Consider the following 27,566-nt stretch of genomic DNA (forward strand, 5'->3'; position numbering starts at 1 on the left):
AATTCTTTCCAATGTGTTAAGTAATTATATTTGACTATTCTCATGATTTGGTTGGGTCTAATTGTGTTGCTGTTCTGGGGCTCTGTGTGGTCTGCTTGTGTTTGTGAACAGAGCCCCAGGACCAGATTGCTTAGCGGACTCTTCTCCAGGTTCATCTCTCTGTAGGTGATGGCTTTGTTATAGAAGGTTTGGGAATTGCCTTTTAGATGGTTGTAGAATTTAACGACTCTTACCTGGATGTTGATAATTAATGGGTATTGTCCAAATTCTGCTCTGCATGCATTCTTTTGTGTTTTACGTTATACACAGAGGATATTTTAGCAGAATTCTACATGCATAGTCTCAATTTGGTGTTTGCCACATTTTGTGAATTCTTGGTTGGCGAGCGGGCCCCAGACATCACAACCATAAAGGGCAATGGTTTCTATAGCTGAGTATTTTTAGCCTAATTGGTATGTTGAATTTGATGTTCCTTTTGATGACATAGAAGGCTCTCTCTCTCCCGCTTCCTCTCGGTCCTTGGGAGGATGAGAAGGAGTGAAGGATGAAGAGAGGGGAGGAAAGTGAGGGAGTGGAGAAAGAGAGGGAAGGAAAGGGGGGCGAGAGTGAGGGATAGGAGAAAGAGAGGGGAGGAAGGGGGTGAGAGAGAGGGATAGGAGAAAGAGGGGAGGAAAGGGGGTGAGAGAGAGGGATAGGAGAAAGAGATGGGAGGAAAGGGGGGCGAGAGTGAGGGATAGGAGAAAGAGAGGAGGAAAGGGGGCGAGAGTGAGGGATAGGAGAAAGAGAGGGGAGGAAAGGGGGTGAGAGAGAGGGATAGGAGAAAGAGAGGGGAGGAAAGGAGGTTGAGAGCGAGGGATAGGAGAAAGAGGGGAGGAAAGGGGGTGAGAGCGAGGGATAGGAGAAAGAGGGGAGGAAAGGGGGTGAGAGTGAGGGATAGGAGAAAGAGAGGGGAGGAAGGGGGGGAGTGAGGGAGTGGAGAAAGAGAGGGGTTCTTTGAATATGAGACAAGAGGCGATTTGTGTTAGCATGACAAAAGAACCCACCCTCTCCCCTGATTGGTGTCACTGCTCAGGCACTAAAGTCATGCAGGCCCCCTTGGGTGGGGTGATGTTGGGAGCACAGGCATATTTATGCATCCGAGGTGTGATATTGGGGAGGACAGGGGGCGGGGAAGGACCTGTCATCAAATTTGAAGAGCCGAAGTGTGCACAGCTACTAAATGGAGAAAAGTTTGCATTTCTTGAAGAACTGCGCAAGACTTAAACCCCCCTCGCTTTTTCCTAAAATGCAAATAAAGCAGACTACACCTCACTGCTTTGACAGGTGAGAACTCCAGGCCAAGCCCACATTAACAAACGCATGACAGCCTTGAAAAAAGAGGAGCCAAGAAAGGTTTTGGGAAGATCTAACGCACTCCAACCCTCCATAGCAACTGAGCTGTTAAGTGAAGCTGGATCATACAAGATATCAACCCAGCGGAGCCGCAGGACTTCACAGCTCAATAACTACAGACCATTTATGTACAATCCATGTCATCATCTGACCCCATGAGACTGGCTGTATGCATATTGTCACCAAGATGGAGGAGATGGATAGGGCTCCGGAGCAGATTAACTGTGGCTGATTCAGTTTTGGGAAAGACACTTGCTTAATGACGCGGTCCTAGAAACAACTGAGACAAGACCAAAAGGAGAAGATGGAGAGACTGAGATAGGTCACAGCCCTCTCCAGACAAATTGTGGGCAGGCTAATCTGGGCAGCCCTGCCTGGCCTCCAGGACACACCTCCATCCGGTTGGGAGGGAGGGAGAGAGCACTGATTAACTCACCATGACAATTCATCAATAAGTGACAGAGTCAGTCAGAACTGAACGTGTCCCACCTCCCCCACGTTCCAAGGGTAACCAATGCTCCCCACCCGGTAGGACAAGGCAGGCGTTGTCTCCCATAAACACCTCACCTCACAGATCAGGGAGGGAACTTTATCCCCCTCTGAACCCCGCTGCACAGGACTTAGTGTGGGGGTCAGGTGTCTCTGGAGGAGGGTGTATGTGTGATATGTGTGTGAGGTGGGGCAGGGAGGGGGGGGGCTTTGTGTGTTTATGGGTTTTGAAGGGGGGCTTTGTATGTATGTTTGCACACGTGTTTGTGGGAGGTTGTTGAATGGAGGGGCGGCATGGGTATTGAGTTTGAGACAGGTTACAGCCAGCAGCTTAATGAATACTGATCCTGACAATAAGAATATGATCAGGAGCCATCTTACTAAGTCGCTGCGCGGCCATTGTGTGTCTGTCAATCTGTGTTCCTTCTCACTGTCCCCCAACCAACACTAATCAATATCTGTAGCCTAGAGGAGAGTCTGCCCCCCGCATCGCCTCCCTCCTACCTCCATTAACCCCTGCGCCCCAATCACTGCATTGTCCCTATACAGTACCATTCTCAGATAGTTGTCACTGGACATATGACATACGTACCTCGAGTGTAACTTACACACACTTGGACCCGTTTTCTAGGCTCTCAAGAAGGGTCAAGTAGGGTCAAAGGATTACTTCCTGCTCTTGGTGAGTAAGGTGAAACCCCACTACACGCTTTAGTGTTGGTAGACGATGTGAAATATGACAACAAATGAATATGGCTTAGAGAACTTGGACCATCTTCAGGGTCAGATTTCACACTGGAGAGGTTGCCCTCAACACCTCTGTTATTATCACTGACGTACATGACACATAACCGTCGGTATGCTATGTCATCTCTGCATACAGGTATCCCTCTCGGCTGTATGTATGTGTCATCCACCAATCACATGCAGTCATATTCCCAAAAGTTCAAGTGAACCTCAACAGCAGGGCTTCATGGAACACGAGACCCAAAAAAATCCCTGTAGGGAGAACCCTCTACAAACATCCCTTCGCTAGAACAACAAGCACCAGCACCAGCGAATACTACATTTCTAGCCCTGCGTGGGATCTGTGTGTTTTCTTTGGGGACAAAGGAACTGTAAAACCTGTCTCCTATTCACACGCACCTGCTGTGCTAAAACAAACAGTGCTGGGGATTCAGACACCTTAATGGATGAGCCGACCATTAGGGACTAAGTCTGGGTAAACCAGGCCGTGGGCGCTTGGGTTCTGTTGACGTACGTACGCTAGACTCAGGGGATAGGGACGGGGATGGGAACAGGTTAGGTGCTGGGTGTTGTCGAGGAAAGGTAACTCTAGTGTGGCACCTAAGGTCACCTGGCTGGCAGCCTGGCACGCCCCCACACTGCTGAGTCATAGGTGAGGCATGTAAAAACACACAATGACAGTGGGTAATATGGAGAGGAGATACTCTGGTCAGGCCTGCTTTCATACTATTTCTGAGTGGGCAGGTTTAAAAGGGTATGTTGAGTATAGCATGTCAATTGAAGTTATAAATCTATATATTCATAAATAAAGTTAGCCGATTTCCATTTCTGTTTTCTTTCATCTACTTCCTGAATAGAATTGACATTCACCCCAACCCTGAGTGAGTGGATATGGATTCCACACGCCTTATCAGGTGAAGACTAACAATATCAGCGTCTCAATCAAACGTTGTTGGACAACAATCCTCGATTACACAAGATTGCCATTCTACAAGACTGCCAATGGTTTCTCCCTGTTAATGAAAGAGCATGCCACAGTTAGAAAGTGGTGCAGGCCTAGACAGATAACACCGTGTGTATGTTTCAATGAAAAACAAGTACAATTATTTATTTTTAACTTGAATTCTTTCAAGGAACCCTTCCCTAACACACGTCTTCACATTTATACCTAAAAACCTGTCCAACGTCTAGAAACCTTTCATTCTAATAATGTACCTTCTTACTGACATCAATGGAAGTCATTTGGTCCTAAGGCCCTGCTCTGATTTGGAAGTGGCGGTGGCTTTGAAGCGTCTCCCACTCTGCATTCTTTGTGGTTGTGCAACGCATGCTGATACAACCATAAGCTGTAATTAACAAGAGACTTTACGGAGCACGTCTGTTTGGCGGATCGGTGCTGATTTCTTCTCAGGCAGAGGAGTATTGAGTTGGTGAACAAAACAAATTGGATGAGAAAAGAGAGGGAAAATAACAGTGTATTGACTGAGGCCTCTATCAGTCAGTTAGGGTCAGTGTATTGACTGAGGCCTCTCTATCAGTCAGTTAGGGTCAGTGTATTGACTGAGGCCTCTATCAGTCAGTTAGGGTCAGTGTATTGACTGAGGCCTCTCTATCAGTCAGTTAGGGTCGGTGTATTGACTGAGGCCTCTATCAGTCAGTTAGGGTCAGTGTATTGACTGAGGCCTCTCTATCAGTCAGTTAGGGTCAGTGTATTGACTGAGGCCTCTCTATCAGTCAGTTAGGGTCAGTGTATTGACTGAGGCCTCTATCAGTCAGTTAGGGTCAGTGTATTGACTGAGGCCTCTATCAGTCAGTTAGGGTCAGTGTATTGACTGAGGCCTCTATCAGTCAGTTAGGGTCAGTGTATTGACTGAGGCCTCTATCAGTCAGTTAGGGTCAGTGTATTGACCGAGGCCTCTATCAGTCAGTTAGGGTCAGTGTATTGACTGAGGCCTCTCTATCAGTCAGTTAGGGTCAGTGTATTGACTGAGGCCTCTATCAGTCAGTTAGGGTCAGTGTATTGACTGAGGCCTCTCTATCAGTCAGTTAGAGTCAGTGTATTGACTGAGGCCTCTATCAGTCAGTTAGGGTCAGTGTATTGACTGAGGCCTCTATCAGTCAGTTAGGGTCAGTGTATTGACTGAGGCCTCTATCAGTCAGTTAGGGTCAGTGTATTGACTGAGGCCTCTCTATCAGTCATTTAGGGTCAGTGTATTGACTGAAGCCTCTATCAGTCAGTTAGGGTCAGTGTATTGACTGAGGCCTCTCTATCAGTCAGTTAGGGTCAGTGTATTGACTGAGGCCTCTATCAGTCAGTTAGGGTCAGTGTATTGACTGAGGCCTCTCTATCAGTCAGTTAGGGTCAGTGTATTGACTGAGGCCTCTATCAGTCAGTTAGGGTCAGTGTATTGACTGAGGCCTCTCTATCAGTCAGTTAGGGTCAGTGTATTGACTGAGGCCTCTATCAGTCATTTAGGGTCGGTGTATTGACTGAGGCCTCTATCAGTCAGTTAGGGTCAGTGTATTGACTGAGGCCTCTCTATCAGTCAGTTAGGGTCAGTGTATTGACTGAGGCCTCTATCAGTCAGTTAGGGTCAGTGTATTGACTGAGGCCTCTATCAGTCAGTTAGGGTCAGTGTATTGACTGAGGCCTCTATCAGTCAGTTAGGGTCGGTGTATTGACTGAGGCCTCTATCAGTCAGTTAGGGTCAGTGTATTGACTGAGGCCTCTATCAGTCAGTTAGGGTCAGTGTATTGACTGAGGCCTCTATCAGTCAGTTAGGGTCAGTGTATTGACTGAGGCCTCTATCAGTCAGTTAGGGTCGGTGTATTGACTGAGGCCTCTATCAGTCAGTTAGGGTCAGTGTATTGACTGAGGCCTCTCTATCAGTCAGTTAGGGTCAGTGTATTGACTGAGGCCTCTATCAGTCATTTAGGGTCAGTGTATTGACTGAGGCCTCTCTATCAGTCAGTTAGGGTCAGTGTGAGTGGATGAGGCCTGGCTGAAGAGGAAAAGAGAGAGAGGGCGGGATGGATGGCTCTCAGTGGGTCAACACCAAAGCCCTGACCTCAGGAGGATTTGATGCCATTTTCCCACGCAGGGAGCCGACCTGAGAGTAGCTTGTTAACAACATCTGCCCCAGTTCAGGGAGATTAACCCCCGCCACACTGCCCCAACCACCACACCTCCACACATACACACACACTGACTGACTTGACACACACCCCTCTCTGCTGGCTGTGAGTCTTGACGGTCCCACACGAGTGTCACTACTCCGGACAGGCCTGCCTCAAGCTGGACATACAGGGTGCTCCAGGCCAGGCCAGCTGAGCTCAGAGGGGAGGGCCTCCTGGAGAGCCCAGCCACAGCAGATCAATACCAATACAGCCTGTGCCTGCTTCTGGTCTGGATTGCAGCCTGACAGACAGACTGAATTGAACATCTCATCTGAGTTTCAGTCTCACTGCAACAGTCACCTACTGTATACGGCACAAAACAAACCATATTTACTTCTAACTATGTGGGTTCATTTTTGGAAAGAGGTGTGTCCTGATAGGTGTCCATGGAGACAGAGAAGGCGTGAGATGTCTCAACATCAGTCAGTCTGTCTGGCACAGATTTTGACAACAACTTTTCCACACATCACAATGACGTGGACAGAACCTTCTAAAACACCCACTCATATTCCATCACACCACCTAGTTCACATACTGGGACACCCATGTAACTTGTTATAACGAGAGAGAAAACACACAGTATATCAATGTAAGTATGACACTAAAGCGCTGCAACACACACAGAGAACAAGTATTTGATACACTGCCGATTTTGCTACTTACAAAGCATATAGAGGTCTAATTTTTATCATAGGTACACTTCAACTGTGAGAGACGGAATCTAAAACAAAAATCCAGAAAATCACATTGTATATTTTTAAGTAACTTAATTAGCATTTTATTGCATGACATAAGTATTTGATCACCTACCAACCAGTAAGAATTCCGGCTCTCACAGACCTGTTCGTTTTTATTTAAGAAGCCCTCTTGTTCTCCACTCATTACCTGTATTAACTGCACCTGTTTGAACTCGTTACCTGTATAAAAGACACCTGTCCACACACTCAATCAAACAGACTCCAACCTCTCCACAATGGCCAAGACCAGGGAGCTGTGTAAGGACATCAGGGATAAAATTGTAGACCTGCACAAGGCTGGGATGGGATACAGGACAATAGGCAAGCAGCTTGGTGAGAAGGCAACAACTGTTGGCGCAATTGTTAGAAAATGGAAGAAGTTCAAGATGACGGTCAATCACCCTCGGTCTGGGGCTCCATGCAAGATCTCACCTCGTGGGGCATCAATGATCATGAGGAAGGTGAGGAATCAGCCCAGAACTACACGGCAGGACCTGGTCAATGACCTGAAGAAAGCTGGGACCACAGTCTCAAATAAAACCATTAGTAACACACTACGCCGTCATGGATTAAAATTCTGCAGCGCACGCAAGGTCCCCCTGCTCAAGCCAGCGCATGTCCAGGCCCGTCTGAAGTTTGCCAATGACCATCTGGATGATCCAGTGGAGGAATGGGAGACGGTCATGTGGTCTGACGAGACAAAAATAGAGCTTTTTGGTCTAAACTCCACTCGCCGTGATTGGAGGAAGAAGAAGGATGAGTACAACCCCAAGAACACCATCCCAACCGTGAAGCATGGAGATGGAAACTTCATTCTTTTGGGATGCTTTTCTGCAAAGGGGACAGGACGACTGCACCATATTGAGGGGAGGATGGATGGGGCCATGTATCGTGAGATCTTGGCCAACAATCTCCTTCCCTCAGTAAGAGCATTGAAGATGGGTCGTTCTGCTTTTCTGATGTATCAAATACTTATGTCATGCAATAAAATGCAAATGAATTACTTAAAAATCATACAATGTGATTTTAGATTCCGTCTCTCACAGTTGAAGTGTACCTATGATTAAAAATTACAGACCTTTACATGCTTTCTAAGTAGGAAAAACTTCAACATCGGCAGTGTATCAAATACTTGTTTTCCCCACTGTATGTAAGTGGAAGGGCATAAAAAAAAATGCTCCGGAAAACAAAGTATGAGACAGAAGCTCTGTGAATACACACACACATAGGGAAACAATCATTTACCAGGGTTGGGGTCAATTACATTTAAATTCCAGTCAATTCATAAAGTACACACAATTCCAATTCAAAATGTTCCTAATTGAATAGCATTGAAAGAGAATTGGAATTTCACTGTACTTTCTTAATTGACTGGAAGTGTAATGTAATTGAACTCAAACTGAGCATTTAAACCCACAATCACAAGCACCACACAGAAGCAGATAGAAGCCTATGGGAATCCACTGAATTCGTGTTCTACAGGGTTGTAATTAAGTTCATTTTTGGAGAAGGTTAAACAAACAGGCCCAGTGAGGTCATAGGCAGATGGAAGTGGGGATATGCCCACACTCGCTCAGTGGGCACAGTGCTCCACATGACTGGCCCTGAGAGAGGCCCTCTGGGTGCTCCTCAGCGAGAGGGCGGAGAGGAAGGTTGTGTGTGGGGGGGTTAGCTAATGAGGGTTTAGCTACTGAGTTACACGGTTTTAGCCATGTTTTAAGTGTCCTCAGGAGAAGCAATACAGATCATAGGAAGTGGGATCTAGGAAGTTACATACATTGGAAAACAAAGCTTAAGACTCAGTGCAGCAGTAAGACTTTGATAACTGTTGCATCATATTTCCTGTAGGGCCTTGCTATCCTAATGGAAAAGTACCACAGAACTGAACCCTACAAACTATGAGGGCTGAGCCTGGAGGCCGCTCCGCTCGGGCATCACATACCAATTGACTGATCGAGCACATTTTGACAGATGGCACAGAACCGTGACTCTCTCTGACTCTGACCCAGTGCAAACACCTCCGACATGGCCAACCGGGAAGGGAAAAGCTGCTTAATTGCAAAAAAATGACTTGGAGAGGGTGATTAGCTGATAGGCAGCCGCTATCGTACTAGAGTGACATAAGACCCTGTCAGTGAATGCAGGGAGGTCCGGATAATCTTTCCCTCCACAAAGGTGCATGGGGCTAATCCAGGCCGCTGTGCTGAGCTCTGGATCAAATCCTACAGGGAGTGTGGGAAGGCCAGCGGGGACTGCCAATGCTCTGGCCCTCTTCGTGGCCGGGGTAGCCTATCCCAGGGTGCTTTGCAGCAGTATAGGCATACCTGCTGAGAAGGGTCTGACTGCAACCCGCATCCAGGGAAACCCCAGGGAGGAACCACTCAGGGAAGAACCGCCCAGGTTAACCAAGCCCCCTCTTGCTTTCATTCTATTGGCTCCTGGCTACTTCCTCGTTCTATGGGTCGACTATAGCATTGTAGCTAAACCTAACTCTTTTCCTAACCTTAATCTCATTCTCAACCTGCTACGTCAATTATTCTCACCTGCTACATTAGTTCTCCTCGCCTGCTGCGTTAGCTTTCCTCGCGTGCTGCGTTAGCTTTCCTCGCGTGCTGCGTTAGTTCTCCTCACCTGCTGCGTTAGCTTTCCTCACGTGCTGCGTTAGTTCTCCTAACATGGGCGGTTCTTCCTTGGGCAGATCTTCCCTGGAGTTTCCCTGGACGCGGGTCGCAGTCAGACCTTATTGTGTCTGCTTGCTCCTTAGCTCTACTGTAAGGACGTTGGATAGAGGGAGTGAGCTGGGATGCCAAGAAGCAGGATCTCAGAAAAACTCATAATGAAACTGACTGGAATGGTTTTGCGTAACAGACTGCAATGAAGCCTACGATAAGCCATAGAGGTTTCTGGGTTAGTGATTTAATAGTAAACTCATCATGTAGACCCAGCAGTCATAGTAAAGAACTGTGTCCCACCGCTGCTTATCTAGGCATCAAAGACAATAAGAAAGTTAGCGTTTGTGTGAGTATGTGTGTGTTTCAAAGGGATTTATGAATTACAGTGCCTTCGTAAAGTATTCGGACCCCTTGACATTTTTCCACAATTTGTTAGGTTACAGCCTTATTCTAAAATGTATGAAATTGTTTTTTCTCCCATCAATCTACACACAATAAACCCTTATGACAAAGCAAAAACAGTTGACATTTTTGCTAATATATTTTAAAAAATCGAATAGAAATATCACATTTACATAAGTATTCAGACCTTTTATTCCCGAGTGACGCAGCGGTCTAAGATACTGCATTGCAGTGCTAGAGGTGTCACTATAGACCCTGGTTCGATTCCAGGCTGTATCACAACCGGCCATGATTGGGAGTCCCATAGGGCGGAGCACAATTGACCCAGCATCATCCGGGTTGGTGTTTAGCCGTGGTAGGCCGTCATTGTAAATAATAATTTGTTCTTAACTGACTTGCCTAGTAAAAAAAGGTTAAAAAAATAACATACAAAAATAAGTGACTCAGTACTTTGAAGCATCTTTGGCAGCAATTACAGCAATTACAATTACAGCAATTACAGTTTTCTTGGGTATGAAAAACAAGCTTGACACACCGGTATTTGGGGAGTTTCTCCCATTCTTCTTAACAGAGCCTCTCGAGCTTTGTCAGTTTGGATGGGGAGTGTTGCTGCACAGCTTTTTTCAGGTCTCTCCAGATATGTTCGATTGGATTCAAGTCCGGGATCTGGCTGGGCCACTCAAGGGCATTCAGAGACTTGTCCATAAGCCACTCCTGCGTTGTTTTAGCTATGTGCTTTGGGTTGTTGTCCTGTTGGAATGTGAACCGTTGCCCCAGTCTGAGGTACTGAGAGCTCTGGAGCAGGTTTTTATCAAGGATCTCTTTACTTTGCTCCGTTCATCTTTCCCTCGATCCTGACTAGTCTCCCAGTCCCTGCTCCTGATAAACATCCCCACAGCATGATGCTGCCACCACCACCATGCTTCACTGTGGGGATGGTGCCAGGTTTCCTCCAGACATAACGCTTGGCATTCAGGGCAAAGACAAATCTTGGTTTCATCAGAGTCTTTAGGTGCCTTTCGGCAAACTCCAAGCAGGCTGTTATGTGTCATTTACTGAGAAGTGGCTTCTGTCTGGCCACTTTACCATGAAAGCCTGATTTACCATGGGATTTGTACCACATACAAGGTAAAGTATTGGACTATTCCCACACCACACTAAGATATTATCCTATTCCACTACCTTTAAGTTTTTAAAATTTGATTAAATGAAAGCAAGCTTTGCTTTTATACTTACAAGACCATCAGGCTTAATTGAGCTGTTTTGTCTTGTAATAATGTGGCACATGCATGTATTCCCTAATCCTTTATTTGAACAAAACAGGTCATAAAGGAAGCTTCATAATCAGATTCTTTGTTGGTCAGTAGGTGTCCAACATAACAGGTAGTGGTGGTGTGTTGGACACAGTATCTCAGATAGAGCCTGTCTGCATTCCTGATTTCTGTAGCTGTTATAGCTTACCTGTGTAATATTGACTCAGAACCCCTTGTTTCAAACATGGTCCTGTTTTATCAAATTGCTGTGCTGATCAGTGGGAAAGCTCATTGCTTCTGTCAACTTACAGTTGTAGCTCCTTGAATTAATTGTTGCAATAAAGATGGTAATGCCACAATAATGCACATTTACAATAGGACTATATCTAAAAATACACTGAACAAAAATATAAAATGCAGCATGCAACAATTTCAAAGATTTTGTGTGTGGATTAATTGGCAGAGTAGAGGACCTTGAGCATTTCAGGTAAAATAACTCAATGATATTTTAACCTGCGTGTCGTGATTGCGTTTGGTGTGGGAGGACAAAATAAATGTATGCATGATGGCACACGCGCACAGCCGGTTTGGGTTCCGTGTTAGCCACCCGTCTACACACAGTTTGAAGTACAATACCAACAAAGCTGCTGTAGTATGTCAAGCCTTGGTAGAGCATGGGTGGAATAGGAATTGTGGTGGTCTTGGGAATTTCCTTTCTTTTTCCGCTTCAGACCAACGCTTATTCTCAGTTAAAACAGTTTGTTTTTCATTTCCATGGTTTTTACACCAGAAGGTGATTATGTAACATTATAGAACATTGTAATTAAGCAATAAGGTACGAGGGGGTTGGGTTTGGTATATGCCCAATGCACGCCTAATGCCTGGATACAGCGCTATTGGCCATATACCACGAAACTCTGAAGTGCCTTATTGCTATTATAAAACAGATTACCAACGTAATTACATGTATATAGAAGTAAAAATAAATATTGTCATACCCTGTGGTATACGGTCTGATATACCATGGCTTTCAGCCAATCATCATCATCATCATCATCATCATCGTTCAGGGAACAACAACCCAGTTTATAATACAGCGTAACACAGCAATAAAAGTAAAGTAAACAATGACAGACAATGTAGTTCAAATTTATTTAATATTAACAGCTGATTTTCCAGATGGAAGAAAAAAAACAGAAACCCACTTATGCCAATACGGAGAAAACTGTAGGAAAAAAATTGAGATCTCTTAAGACAATTAAGCAAGCTCCTGGAAAACACACAAATAAATCAACAAGTACCCATGAACTATTTACATGAAAATATACCTTCAAGTTCACTGAAGGCCTAGTACTACATTACCCAAAATTCACCTTGTTTATCACTAAATAACATTTACAACCACATGTACACTCATCAGATATAGTCAACTTTGTAAATACAATTCAGGGATGGCCACAATTGCTCTTTACAAGCCACTTTTTATTCATGGTCTCGATAAACATCTGACGTCTCGATAAACAGCTGAGTAGTAGAATCAGGTGTGGTAGCACTGGGCTTGAATAAAAAAGCCTGCATAACTCTGTGGCTAATCAAGAGCAATTTTGATATTTCCTGCTATAGACACTAAGGAATGGGAAACATTTGTCAAATACAAAAGTAATTAGACAAGTGCAAAACTGAACATACAGTACCAATCAAAAGTTTGGACACTCCTACTCATTCAAGGCTTTCTTTATTTGTACTATTTTCTACAGTGTAGAATAATAGTAAAGACATCAAAACTATGAAATAACACATATGGAATCATGTAGTGAGCAAAAAAAAAGTGTTAAATCAAAATATATGCTATATTTGAGACTCTTCAAAGTAGCCACCCTTTGCCTTGATGACAGCTTTGCACACTCTTGGCACTCTCAAACTGCTTCATGAGGTACTCCTTTGGAATGCATTTCAAGTAACAGGTGTGCCTTGTTAAAAGTTCATTTGTGGATAATCTTTCCTTCTTAATGCATTTGAGCCAATCAATCAGTTGTGCTGTGACAAGGTAGCGGTGGCATACAGAAGATGGTATTTTACCAAATAGGGCTAAGTTCATATCATGGCAAGAACAGCTCAAATAAGCAAAGAGAAACAACAGTCCATTACTTTAAAGACAAAGGTCAGTCTATACTGAACATTAATACAGTGCCTTGCGAAAGTATTCGGCCCCCTTGAACTTTGCGACCTTTTGCCACATTTCAGGCTTCAAACATAAAGATATAAAACTGTATTTTTTGTGAAGAATCAACAACATGTGGGACACAATCATGAAGTGGAACGACATTTATTGGATATTTCAAACTTTTTTAACAATTTCAAAAACTGAAAAATTGGGCGTGCAAAATGATTCAGCCCCTTTACTTTCAGTGCAGCAAACTCTCTCCAGAAGTTCAGTGAGGATCTCTGAATGATCCAATGTTGACCTAAATGACTAATGATGATAAATACAATCCACCTGTGTGTAATCAAGTCTCCGTATAAATGCACCTGCACTGTGATAGCCTCAGAGGTCCGTTAAAAGCGCAGAGAGCATCATGAAGAACAAGGAACACACCAGGCAGGTCCGAGATACTGTTGTGAAGAAGTTTAAAGCCGGATTTGGATACAAAAAGATTTCCCAAGCTTTAAACATCCCAAGGAGCACTGTGCAAGCGATAATATTGAAATGGAAGGAGTATCAGACCACTGCAAATCTACCAAGACCTGGCTGTCCCTCTAAACTTTCAGCTCATACAAGGAGAAGACTGATCAGAGATGCAGCCAAGAGGCCCATGATCACTCTGGGTGAACTGCAGAGATCTACAGCTGAGGTGGGAGACTCTGTCCATAGGACAACAATCAGTCGTATATTGCACAAATCTGGCCTTTATGGAAGAGTGGCAAGAAGAAAGCCATTTCTTAAAGATATCCATAAAAAGTGTCGTTTAAAGTTTGCCACAAACCACCTGGGAGACACACCAAACATGTGTAAGAAGGTGCTCTGGTCAGATGAAACCAAAATTGAACTTTTTGGCAACAATGCAAAACGTTATGTTTGGTGTAAAAGCAACACAGCTCATCACCCTGAACACACCATCCCCACTGTCAAACATGGTGGTGGCAACATCATGGTTTGGGCCTGCTTTTCTTCAGCAGGGACAGGGAAGATGGTTAAAATTGATGGGAAGATGGATGGAGCCAAATACAGGACCATTCTGGAAGAAAACCTGATGGAGTCTGCAAAAGACCTGAGACTGGGACGGAGATTTGTCTTCCAACAAGACAATGATCCAAAACATTAAGCAAAATCTACAATGAAATGGTTCAAAAATAAACATATCCAGGTGTTAGAATGGCCAAGTCAAAGTCCAGACCTGAATCCAATCGAGAATCTGTGGAAAGAACTGAAAACTGCTGTTCAAATGCTCTCCATCCAACTTCACTGAGCTCGAGCTGTTTTGCAAGGAGGAATGGGAAAAAAATTCAGTCTCTCGATTTGCAAAACTGATAGAGACATACCCCAAGCAACTTAGAGCTGTAATCTCAGCAAAAGGTGGCGCTACAAAGTATTAACTTACGGGGGCTGAATAATTTTGCACGCCCAATTTTTCAGTTTTTGATTTGTTAAAAAAGTTTGAAATATCCAATAAATGTCGTTCCACTTCATGATTGTGTCCCACTTGTTGATTCTTCACAAAAAAAATAGTTATATCTATGTTTGAAGCCTGAAATGTGGCAAAAGGTCACAAAGTTCAAGGGGGCCGAATACTTTCGCAAGGCACTGTACCTTTGATAGTTTCTTCATGTGCAGTCGTAAAAACCATCAAGCGCTATGATGAAAAACTGCCACTCAGGAGGACCGCCACAGGACAGGCAGACCCAGAGTTACCTCTGCTGCAGAGGATAAGTTCAGAGTTACCAGCCTCAGAAATTGCAGCCCAAATAATTGCTTCACAGAGTTCAAGTAACAGACACATCAACACCAACTGTTCAGAGGAGACTGTGTGAATCAGGCCTTCATGCAGCAAAAGAAACCACTACTAAATAAGATTAAGACGTACTTGGGCCAAGAAACATGAACAATGGACATTAGACCGGTGGAAATCTGTCCTTTGGTCTGATGAGTCCAAATTTGAGATTTTTACTTCCAACCATCGTGTCTTAGTGAGACGCAGAGTATGTGAACGGATGATATCTGCATGTGTGGTTCCCACCATGAAGCATGGAGGAGGTGTGATGGTGCTTTGGTGGTGTCACGGTCAGTGATTTATTTACTATTCAAGGCACACTTAACCAGCATGGCTACCACAGCATTCTGCAGCAATACACCACCCCATCTGGTTTGTGCTTAGTGGGACTATCATTTTTGTTTTTCAACAGGACAATGACACAACACACCTCCAGGCTGTGTAAGAGCCATTTGACCAACGAGAGTGGAGAGCTGAATCAGATGACCTGGCCTCCACAATAACCCGAGCTCAACTCAATTGAGATGGTTTGGGATGAGTTGGACCGCAGAGTGAAGGAAAAGCAGCCAACAAGTGCTCAGCATGTGGGAACTCCTTCAAGACTTTTGGAAAAGCTGGTTGAGAGAATGCCAAGAGTGTGCAAAGCTGTCATCAAGGCAAAGGGTGGCTACTTTCATGAGTCTCAAATATAAAACAATGATTTGTTTTAACACTTTTTTTGGTTGAGACATGATTCCATGTGTTATTTCATAGTTTTGATGTCTTCACTACTATACAATGCAGAAAATAGTAAAGAGAAAGACCTGTGAATGAGTAGGCGTCCAAACATTTGACTGGTTCTGTACATGTGATAAAATCTGAAATTGGACAGGTGCTCAAAACCTCAGCTACAAATGTCCTAAGTAATGCTGTCCACAACTGTCCAACTCCAGTAAGAGCACACGTCATAAATGGAAGTATACATATGAAAACATGTGGGAGAACTTGAAGTATTGATAAGCAGCTTACACTTCTTGAACTCAACCATTTGGTTCAAATATACATTTAGATGTGTGAACAGTCATCCATAATAACCACAAATCGGTAAGGCGTAGCTTTCAGACTCCTGGAGAGTCTCAAAGCTGGTCTCTTCGCCGTTCTAGCAGGACGAACACAAGTGTATACACCACCACATTCACTGCCACTCAAACACAAACCAAAGGCTCTTTTAAGAGCCACCTAATAAATTAAAATGTGTGTCGGTAAGGAGCTGTCAAAACTATAAACTCAATTGTCAAAATGTATCCTCTGTGGGTTTTCCTCCCAATCTTAAAACATACAGGACCTCGTCATTACACTACGATCCCCGTTCTAAAAACTTTGATTTGACAGAACATTTATATATGGACAGTCTTGAAGCGTTACTTCAAAACCAATTTTGTTAGTTAATTTTGCTTGCTTGGTCAAAACATCATGCTAAAAAAAGATGTGGAAAACAGACTCATTAATCACGTAGCTTGCCAAGTAAGCAAGCATGTAATTATTTTGACTGCGCACAGCATGGCACACAATTTAAGCAAGCAGAGGGGGTTTGATTCATCTGTCCTTGGCTACACTGGACTATGGCCCATCACATCATCGGGGAGGGAAGGCAGATAAAAACGCTTTATCAAAAGGCAATCACTTTTGCATGTCAAAATACAGAATCCTACATGTGTTAAGTCAAATCAAGCTTTATACAGCACATGTCAGACATGAAAATAAATAAATAAAATCTGAAATATTTACTACACAAACATAAGATAAAACAAAGACAAACTGATCAATTAAAAAGCACCCTAAGGAAAAGCAAAGCTAAAGAGATATTTAAAAAAAATATATTAAAACATGTTCACAATATAGCAGTTTATTCCAGAGGCTGGGGGAATAATAACTCAAGGCTGCCTCTCCATGCCTCTTTGTCCTAGGCTTTGGGACAATTAAAAGGCTAGTGTCAGAGGACCTGAGGGACCTACTGGCTACATAACTTATTCTATTTATATTTAATCTTTATTTAACCTAGGCAAATCCGTTAAGAACAAATTATTTTTACAATAATGTGTAATGTGTGTTCTCAATCTCGTCTTGGTCAGTACCCGTGCTTAATTACGTCACTTTTGCTGAGCTGACTTCAGACTGAGTGGGCACCTGGCTCAAGTCCAGGAGGTTGGCCCGGTTCCAAATCGATTGATCAAACCCCCTCAATTATTCTGATGTTGTTTTACCTGGGTGCACCATGTGCAGGACCCACACCCTCCGACTACTTTTTTAACTTGTTGATGGCAACTTCAGATTTTCTGGGAACACACTGAAAAGTAACAACACTTAATCAGTCAGCACAAATGTGGATTATAATGACTAGGCAGGAAAGGGAGCTGGACTGTATTCTCCATGTTTGAAACAGCTATTCTGGACACTGGCAGCGCAACACAGGCTCATGTTCACATGTGCGTTTGGGGGTTCAACCATCGTTTGGCCAGGGGGCTTTATTTGGCCCTTTGTGCTCTAGTGACTCCTTGTGGCAGGCCAGGCGCCTTCAGGCTGACCTTGGTCATCAGTTGAATGGTGTTTCCCCTGACACATTGGTGTGGCTGGCTTCCGGGTTAAGCGGGCGGGCATTAAGGAGTGCGGTTAGGCGTGTCATGTTTCTGGGGGCGTATGACTCGACCGTCGCCTCCCAAGCCCGTTGGGGAGTTAGAGACAAGAGCGAAATTGGGGCTACATGTTTTTTTAAATCTAGGCCCTACAAACTTATTCAGTCTGAAAAGGTGGCAAGTCTAATTGTCACTTTATGTACTCCGTTGTCTAGTTCTTATACGATGCCTAGATATTGAGCTGGCACAACCACCTATTGAGTGTAAGGGGGCAATTACTTGTTCACACAGGGGCATTGGGTGTTGCATAATTTTGTTTATGAAATAAGTATGTAATGGTTGTGTTATTGGTTCACTCAGGTTCCCTTTTTCCTATATTAAGTTTTGGTTGAAGATCTCATACCGTTCCGTGTAAAAGTAGAGAAAATTAGAAAAGGGGAAAATACTTTCGTAGCACTGTAGCTATGTGCCCCAGGGGCAACAGTTTTGATTAATTTCTACTCGCTCTCATGCGCTCATTTTTGTCCGTTAAGAACAAACAATGTGCTACCTTTTTGCAGCATTTCTGACAATGTTTTCAGGCTAATCTGAGTTCTAATGCCCGGTGGTCATTTGCTCTGCAACACGGCTGCTTGCACCATGCTACCAGTCATTAGAAGTGTATGCGAACAAACTTAGGCTGCTGTATATAGCTAACTATATGATGGTATTCAATGAGGTTAATCAATAAAATGCAAGCAGTTATTTTGATTAGCTAGGTAGCTAACTAGTTAATGCTACCTAGCTAACGTTAGCTTGCAAAGTCCAGCAGCTAGCCTCTCTAGCTAGCTAACACCAGTCAGCTGAAAGCTAGCCAGATAACAAACAGGCAAATGAGAAGGTAGCTCGCCAATAAATGTGTTTTTGTTTTGATTAGCTAGCTAACTAGTTATCTAACATAATGTTATACCAATCAGATGAGCTAATGTTGGCTAAGTAGCTACCCAACAAACAAGGAATGCTAGATGGCTATATTTTGCCAAGTATGACATTTATAAAGCCCTTTTTTACATCAGCAGATGTCTGAAAGTGCTTCTACAGAAACCCAGCCTAAAACCGCAAACAGAAAGCAATGCAGATATAAAGCAAGGTGGCTAGGACAAACTCCCTAGAAAGGCAGGAACCTAGGAAGAAACCAGGCTCAGAGGGGTGGCCCGTCCTCTTCGGGCTGTGCCATGTGAAGACTAAGTACATGGAAATGAAGGCTAGATCGTTCAAGATGTTCAAACGTTCATAGATGACCAGTAGAGTCATCTAGCTAAGGTTTTTCATATAAGGCTAAAGTCATCATGTGTAAAATGCTCATCTTGACACTTGAGTGTAATCGTAGCACAAACATGATTGAGAACATCCTTGGCTGCTATGATAGCCAGTTAATGTTAACTAGCAAGTTAACGTTAGCCAACTTAAAACCTTCTGTAGCTCAGTTGGTAGAGCATGGCGCTTGTAACGCCAGGGTAGGGGGTTCGATCCCCAGGACCACCCATACGTAGAATGTATGCACACATGACTGTAAGTCGCTTTGGATAAAAGCGTCTGCTAAATGGCATATATTATTATTATATTATAAAACTAATGTTAGATAACGTGTATGGCAAGTTCATTCACCACAATATATCCTACTTTCTTACAAGACATAGCTAGTTAATGTTAAATTTACAACCAAACTTTGGGAAACTGCCACGCTGTTCATGTTAATTTGCATTGCACAGACCAAGCGACAGTAAGACAAGGTAGCCAGATTTTAGACAAGAAAACTTGTGTTTATCTACACTACATTTCCTCAACTAAGAACAATCCAGACCACAAACCACAGCTGAGAAAACGAATGGCTTTGAATAAACAGTAAGCTAGTTATGAACCGCATATAAAGAGCTGTGAAAAAGTATTTGCCCTCTTTGATTCTCTATTTTTTATACTGAATGTGATCAGGTCTTCAACAATCTAATATTAGATCAAATGGAACCGGAGTTCAAATACTTTTTATTAACAAAGTTATGCAACACCCAATTCCCCTGTGTGAAAAAGTAATTGCCCTCTTACACTCAACTGGTAGTGCCACCTTCAGCTGCAATCAAACGCTTCCTGTAGTTGTTGATCAGTCTCTCATATCGCTGTGGAGAAATTTTGGCCCACTCTTGCATGCAGAACTGCTTTAACTCAGTGACATGTGAATTTTCAAGCAAGTCCTGCCACAACATCTCAATTGGGATTAGGTCTGAACTTTGACTAGGTCATTCCAAAACTTCAAATTTGTTCCTTAACCATTTCCATGTAGACTTGATGTTTTGGGTCATTGTCTTGCTGCACAGACAGATGGCCTGACATTCTCCTGTAGAATTCTGATGGAGAATTCATGGTTCCTTCTATTAAGGCAAGTCTTCCAGGTCTTGAGACAGAAAAGCATCCCCAAACCATCAAATCAAATTTATTTAAATTAGCCCTTCTTACATCAGCTGATAAAAAAAATAAAAAATGTTTACCTTTATTTAACTAGGCAAGTCAGTTAAGAACAAATTCTTATTATCAATGACAGCCTAGGAACAGTGGGTTAACTGCCTGTAAAGGGGCAGAACGACAGATTTGTACCTTGTCAGCTCGGGGGTTTGAACTTGCAACCTTCCGGTTACTAGTCCAACACTAACCACTAGGCTACCCTACCTCCCCAAAATCATATTTCAAAGTGCTGCACAGAAACACAGCCTAAAATCCCAAACAATGCATGCATAGAAGCATGGTGGCAAGGAAAAACTCCCTAGAAAGGAAACCATCACACTACCACCATCATGCTTTACCATTGGTATAAGGCTCTTACTGTGTAATGCAATGTTTGGTTTTCGCCAGGCATAATGGGACCCATGTCATCCAAAACAATTGTCTGACAACCCTAATTTTATTTATCCTTTATTTAACTAGGCAAGTCAGTTAAGAAAATATTTTTACCTTGTCAGCTCGGGATCGATCGAGCAACCTTTCGGGTTACTGGCCTAACGCTCTAGCCACTAGGATACCTGGCGCCCTAATGCTAACGACCTTGTTAAAAATCTGCTCTGTGGTTCTCGGTAACGGACGAATGGCTCATGATGCGAGGCAGGGAGTGTGTTCATAACCTACAATCAAATTGATTTGCGAATTTTCATCAATATTGGCGTCATATTGGCAGGGACATTTGAATTTAACACCGAGCTTCAACCAAGGGCTATAATAGACACGACAATAATGCATGCCAGTCTCGCTTGGCCAAGAGCTTCTTGTTCTTATTAGAAACATTGTTGAACATTCCTAATTGATTGCAGTCAATTTACACACGCTACAAGGGGTCTTTTCGCAGTCCCCAAATCCAGAACAAATTCAAGGAAATAAAGTATAAAGAGCCAGGATTGTGTGAAACTCCCATCTCATATAGCGCAAGTGGACAGAAAACGTGGTTCCAAAAACAAATAAAGTAACACCTCACTGCAAAACGCTTCTCGCCATGTGACCTACTTTGTGTGCATGTATAACAGAGATGTATACACTTTTAATATATGTCAATTGTAAAGTATTTTACCTGTGATGTCTTTTTGCTTGTGTCTGACCCTAGTAAGACTGGACACCTGGAAGACTATCCGTCGCTATTGAGGATCCTAATAAAATAAAAATAAAAAATATGAATCGTCACACTCAGTCACCCCGTTGAACATGTTGGCCTTAAACTGTGCACAATAAAGGAGTGGATTTACAGGTAGGCCTACCTAGATTCACTTTGCCATCTGATATAACTATGTATAAAGGATCCAAAGTCAATATTGGAAGGACTTTGCTGAACTCCACACAAAGGAGCGTTAAGGAAACGTTAGACCTACACTTTATAGGCCCATTGTCTTTGACATATTTTAGGTGCTGCCGTATTTCTCCATGTCCCAGCTATTCCCAACAAAATTGCATAAGTGAGTAACTAGTCAGATACCGGTGTATTTAGTTAAGCCTAAATAGTAATGGAAAAAAATAAATACATTCACCACAACCAAAGTTAGGAGGGGGGGGGGGGAATCCTATATTTCGATAATTGGAAGATATGCTGATCGTTAAAGTTAACAGAATTATACAAAGCAATAATTGGGCTATGCAACACTATACAAAATCTAAATGAGCGTATATTTTATTTACTAAAATTAGTGTTTGCAATAGGCCTATTTTAAGTGGAAGAGATTATAAAAACTTGAGTTATACAAGACCGTGTTCATCCGTCATGTTTGAGTTCTCATTAGCCACACTTCGTTAGACCCATCGCCTAAGATAAATCACTTTGCTTTTCAATGTTCCACTCATTTCATTCTGTGAAGCGGCATCTCCCATGATACCTGACAGATTTCACTCAAACTCACGTCACATCCCCTATCGACAAGTACTCATCAGGTGGCTCATACCCCACACAATCACCAAAACACACGGACTCAGTAATCTTGTTTCGTACAAATTTATTCATCATTTAAGAATAGAGGATGGCCTTAAAATAAGTAGAAACGTCAGTTTTAAATAAAACCTCCTGGCCCATGATGGGTTAACCTGACTAAAAAATGTCAAACAAAAATGGAACATTATAACATAAAATAAAAAAAATACTATAAATAAACTTGCACCCCACAGTCTTACATTTCATTAAAACCTAGGTCATGAAGAAAAAGACTACAAAGATTTGGACACAGCCGACACTGACATTCTACAAATTAAGTGTAAACACGTATGAACCAACTCTCAATCCAGCTTTTCTGAAATACAATGCCTCTTCACGAGGCCAGATGCCTTTTTCAGAGAAAATATGATGGCATTATTAAAATAGAAGTCCAATTCTTCTACAGAAGTTGATTGCTTATAAATCATGATAAAAGCCTATTTGCAATGCAATTTACTCTGGTGGACTGAACATTCAGTTTCAGTCCAGGATATGTAGTTTTAAAATGCTTTAAAATGGACAACAAGGAAATAAACAAAATCAAATGAATTATTGTTTTTTTAACTACTGAACGGCGATTATTTTAGCAATCAAAATGTTCAAGTATACGAAGTACTTAAGTTTATAGTCATTTTTTCAAATGTGGGTTAGGGGTAGCGTTCCGTTCACGCCAGTCCCCGCGGTCTGATAGTGCGGATGTACACTGTGTAACCGACTGGTCTGCAGGGACGGGTGATCCGCGCTGTCGCCACCGGGAGGCAGGTACATGCTGATCATATCCCTCAGGTCCCCCAAACACGCTCTCTGGGAGTGAGAAGTAATCGCCGGAGGTGGTGAGCTCGGCTCGGTCTTGCACACGGAGGCCATGGAACCCAAGCCCATGGCACTGGAGGTTTGCTGCGTGTATGCGGGGGACATGCTGTACGTGGATGCTGCGTTCATGTAGGTCTGCGCCGAGGACATCATGGGGTACTGGAGCCCTGCCATCTCATACCGGTGCATCTGCTGAATCTGTGGGCTGTGATGCTGAGGGTAGGCCAACTGGTCCTGCATGAGAGAGTACGCACTGTTGGTCCAGCCATTCATGTGAGCATAACTGTCCATCCGCTGTCCCACCGAGACGCCGTTGTTGACAGCGTTGGCACCTGGCGCCAGAAGTCCTCCAGGCAAAGAATACTTGTCTTTCTTGAGCAGGGTCTTGGTCTTCCTGCGGGGACGATATTTGTAATCCGGATGCTCCTTCATGTGCATGGCGCGCAGACGCTTGGCCTCGTCGATGAAGGGTCTCTTCTCCGCGTCGGTCAAAAGTTTCCAGTCTGCACCGAGCCGCTTGCTAATCTCAGAGTTGTGCATTTTAGGGTTCTCTTGTGCCATCTTTCTCCGCTGTCCACGGGACCACACCATGAAAGCATTCATAGGCCGCTTCACCCGGTCCTGGTCGTTGGCACTGTTGTTCTTGTTGCCCGCCGCTGAACCCGAATTGGACTGCGGGAGTGGGCTCTTGATCTCGGTTTCCATCATGTTATACATTCGAACGGCTTTGAAAATGTTCACTCTCAGGCGTGGATAAAGTTAAACAAAAATACCATCAAAGACAAGAGAGATAGAAATAGTACTGACCAGTCTCATGTGAGGGGGGAAAAAAGTTGTCAAAAGAAGCTCAGGCAATGTTAGTTTGTCAGGTGCTTCCGATTTCTCAGTGCTCTGAAACAGAACTCTGCAAACTTGTCCGCCAACCTCAGCTGTTATTAGTTCCCGGGTCATGTGATTTGGATTGACAGCGAAACAATGCGTTGCTCCCGACCAATCACAGCACGGCTTCGTCTACCGAATTGAGTTGGACAGTGCTCTGGTTGGAGTTGTAGAAGGAAAGGGATAGATTCAACTTTATACATAAAGAACATATTATAAAACAGTTAAATTAGATTTTTTTTAAACTAGGTGGTTCGATCCCGGAATGCTGATTGGCTGACAGCCGTGGTATATCATACCGTATAGCATGGGTATGACAAAACATTTATTTTATTGTCTAATTATGTTGGTAACCAGTTTATAATATCAATAAGGCACCTCTGGGTTTGTTGCGTCATGCATAAGAACAGCCCGTAGCCGTGGTATATTGGCCACATACCATACCTCCTCTGGCTTTATTGCTTAATTATAGTTAATCTGAAGTCATTCAAACAAACCATATATATATGTATGTATATTGAGATGTTAAAATGTAAGTTACATCACATGCAGGAAACATTTTAGAAAATGGCTGAAATCTTACTGAAACAAACTGAAGCATAGCCTATATAGGGTTTTAAAATGAAACGAATAAGTTTGATGGAACGGATCAAGTCGACAATTCAAGTCACCTTGAACATCAAATATATTATCCTAATAATTAAATATATAGGTTTGAGTTTGTAGGTGCTGTAGACATGACTGATCATAAATAAACCATTTAGAAAACTCTAGCAAATCATGTCATTACAGACGTAAACTTCGTCATTTGTAAGCGGTCTTGGTAAAAAAAAAAAACGGTGGAAATCAAATAATCCCATTCAAGTGGTGACTGGAGGCGGGGTCCCAATGACTGTATAGATAGACCTATGAGTGTAAGGCAAATATAGAAGCAGAAAAGTCCCTCTTTAAATATCAAGATGATATCTTAGAATTGTAGATTGGCATCTATATATAACTTGAGGTTCCTGTATGAAGGGTTTTTGTAAATACCATTTCAATTGCAGCCAATGTCAGACAACAAACAATTTGTTAATATATTGAAAATGTGTGTGTTGAGTTAGAATGTATTTATTAAATGAACATATTGACAAAAAGTCTGATTAATCAAAACAGCATGACACAGAAGATGTTTTAAATGTAAATGTGGGTTACTTAAAATAAACTGCACCGCAAGTGTCCGTAATTGGTACAATATTGGTTTAAATGATTTGTTTACCATGTCCATCGATGTTTGCAAATGCGGATTCACTTTCTATTTCTCGACTAATTTTGGTTCATCTCAGTTGCCAATTCTCAAAACAGCCAACATTGGGAACGGTACAGCGGCGAAAGATAAAAACTTGATACATCAACGACCTCTTGTGGAGAACTGCTTACAGCCAGCCTACCTCTCAAGACTGTTTTGAAGGAAGGGTTGATTGGTGCTCTGAGAAAGTTCATATATATTTACGCTACTTCGTCGTGAAATTCGACAGCTCTTGTGCGTAAAACGTTTTCACTCTGCAGTGCTAATGGTTATTAATATGGTCACCGCAAAGACCCAAAACACACGATTCCTGTTTTGCAGTTGAAACAGAAGTGAGATTTTCTCCCAGCCCTCGGGGAAACTTGGCACCTGCTAATGACTACACGCGCTTCGTCCATCAAAAACCTCCTAAATGAACACTTCCGCCACTCAATTTTGAGCACCACAGATCTGGGAGCGATTAAAGATTTTAAATATTAACGAAAAGGAATTCTGCACACTAATGACTTCACTATTAAATCTAAAGAAGTTCCAAATGTCTATGTTTTATTTCAGGAACCCATCTAATTTATTGAAATCATGGGTAAGCATATTTTTGCATGTGAATTGTATTTCAAAATCGAAAGGGGAGATTATTTGATAACAAAACTTTAAATAACCTATTGTCACCTCTTTTCAACAGAATAGCATACGATTTACAAAAAAAAAATAATTATCAAGGCTTGAAAATACACAGGCTTGACATGAAATAATATAATCTATAGTCCATGTACCCATAACAATATGATGTAATATACAAGCCTACATTTATTTTCTCCCTTTATTTAACTTGTCAAATACTTATTTTCAATTACGGCCTAGGAACAGTGGGTTAACTGCCTTGTTCAGGGGCAGAATATCAGATTTGGACCTTGTCAATCTAACAACCTTTCGGGATTCAATCGAACAACCTTTCGGTTACTAGTCCAACGCTCTAACCACTAGGCTACCTGCCGCCACACCCAATCTGATGATGTTGAAATATAGGGGGATATTGCATTTTATTTAAAAGCCAAGTGCAGTCAAAAACGTGATTTCCCCATGTTTTATATATGTTTCCACACTATGAGGTTGGAATAATACTGGGAAATTGTACAAAGTATGATAATACCCTTTCAGTGTAAAAGCTGTTTGCAAAGACCACCTGAAATTTCAGCCTGTTTTGGTGGGATGGAGTTTTGGCCTGCTTGGTGACTTCCCTGGGTGGTAGATTAGTGAACAGACCAATAAGAAAGAGAGTTCCAAGCCTCTGTCAATAACAGCTAGTTTTCCCCTTCCCACTCAGGCCACTCCCAGACAGTCCTAGCAAAATTACTGAGAAATTGATGTTTGCTAAGAATCAATTGTAGTTTATTTTTCACAATTTTCATTAAAAACCATCACAGTGTAAAGTACTTAATTGTTACCCAGAAATGATTTGATATTGAGATACAAACGGCTGCATTGGAACTTTAATACATTTAACGAATGGAATTCACTTTCAAAACATGTCTGTCAGAGAAAGAGTAGCCTACATTGAATTTAGTTGAAGACACAGTATTCATGTAAATCAATACCATAGAAACGCAGTTCATCACTTGCTATCCAGCTCATATAACAACATATTGATTTACCTAGACGTTAATCAATTGAAAAGCTTTGTTGATTGATCCGCCATCAACAGAGCACAGGATTTGTCGCTAACCTCTAATTAGTGCTTGGGTTAACCCATTTAATTCAGAAAGCAGTTATTTGTTTATCTGTCAAGATTCACACATTTATCTGCTTGTAATCTTCTTATGGAAATCGACCAGACAGCGGGAAAGCGAAAACTCGAAGTTACCCGGGGTACGGTAATGAGGGCCTCTGTGCACCTCATTTCCTAATTAACGAAAGCGGAGGGCGAGGAGGACCACCAGCAAAGCCTGCCAGTGTTCGGCCTCAGCGAGCTCCATGCCCCTCGGGCCCCATGGCCTGCAGCGTCACGGCTTGCAGAAACACACTGTTGAAAGTGTTTGGAGGAAATGTGTGTATGTTCATGTATGCAGAGTAATGTGCAACCAGCATGCAAACAATGCCAGTTGAGTTACCATATCTGATATTAGCGAACAAGGGCGAACAAGCCCTTTATTTTAATTTGATTAACTTGTCATGCAACACGAAGGGATGCAGCAATTGAGTGACAAAGGAACATACTATATTTTTAATCAAGTCTTATAAAGTATACACCAAGACACACTAAAGCCTCTTTCGATAAACTGCATCAGCCCCCACAGAAGGCCTCTCAGCAACAATTGGCCAAGAGCTCCCATTCATTGACAGGAACAACCTTGGGCAACCCATCAAGTCATTTTTCTTTTATAGTCCAATGTATACCATTTTTTTTAAATAAAAATTATTGAATTAAAACGTATTCCTCAAATGAAAGACTAATACATTTATGACCCATCATGTTGAATAATCTCTATTTCACTCCTGATCTGAATCGTATTAATGAGCAGTAAATAAACAATATGGGAATTACAGAAAGGCCCGCTATCGCATATCCGCACAATATGATAAGAGGATATAGCCTACTAAAAAGTATATAATGAACAACGTTATTTGCGCAGGGCTTCAGGCGAATT

At 42.6% G+C, this 27,566-nt stretch overlaps 1 protein-coding gene and 1 long non-coding RNA gene across 3 annotated transcripts in view; both read right to left on the bottom strand.

Annotated features, from left to right (window-relative positions):
• The window catches only part of LOC118363430 (uncharacterized), a 106,970-nt gene that overhangs the window by 64,525 nt on the left and 14,879 nt on the right, over positions 1-27,566 (bottom strand). The window lies entirely within an intron of this gene.
• Positions 21,950-23,669, bottom strand: LOC118363429 (transcription factor Sox-3-like). The gene has a single exon (XM_035744287.2). It carries the CDS (start codon positions 23,469-23,471, stop codon positions 22,578-22,580), a length of 894 nt encoding a protein of 297 aa, XP_035600180.1. The 5' UTR covers positions 23,472-23,669; the 3' UTR covers positions 21,950-22,577.

The sequence above is a fragment of the Oncorhynchus keta genome, chromosome 30 (genome assembly GCF_023373465.1).
Source record: "Oncorhynchus keta strain PuntledgeMale-10-30-2019 chromosome 30, Oket_V2, whole genome shotgun sequence".
In the NCBI taxonomy this organism is placed as follows: domain Eukaryota; kingdom Metazoa; phylum Chordata; class Actinopteri; order Salmoniformes; family Salmonidae; genus Oncorhynchus; species Oncorhynchus keta.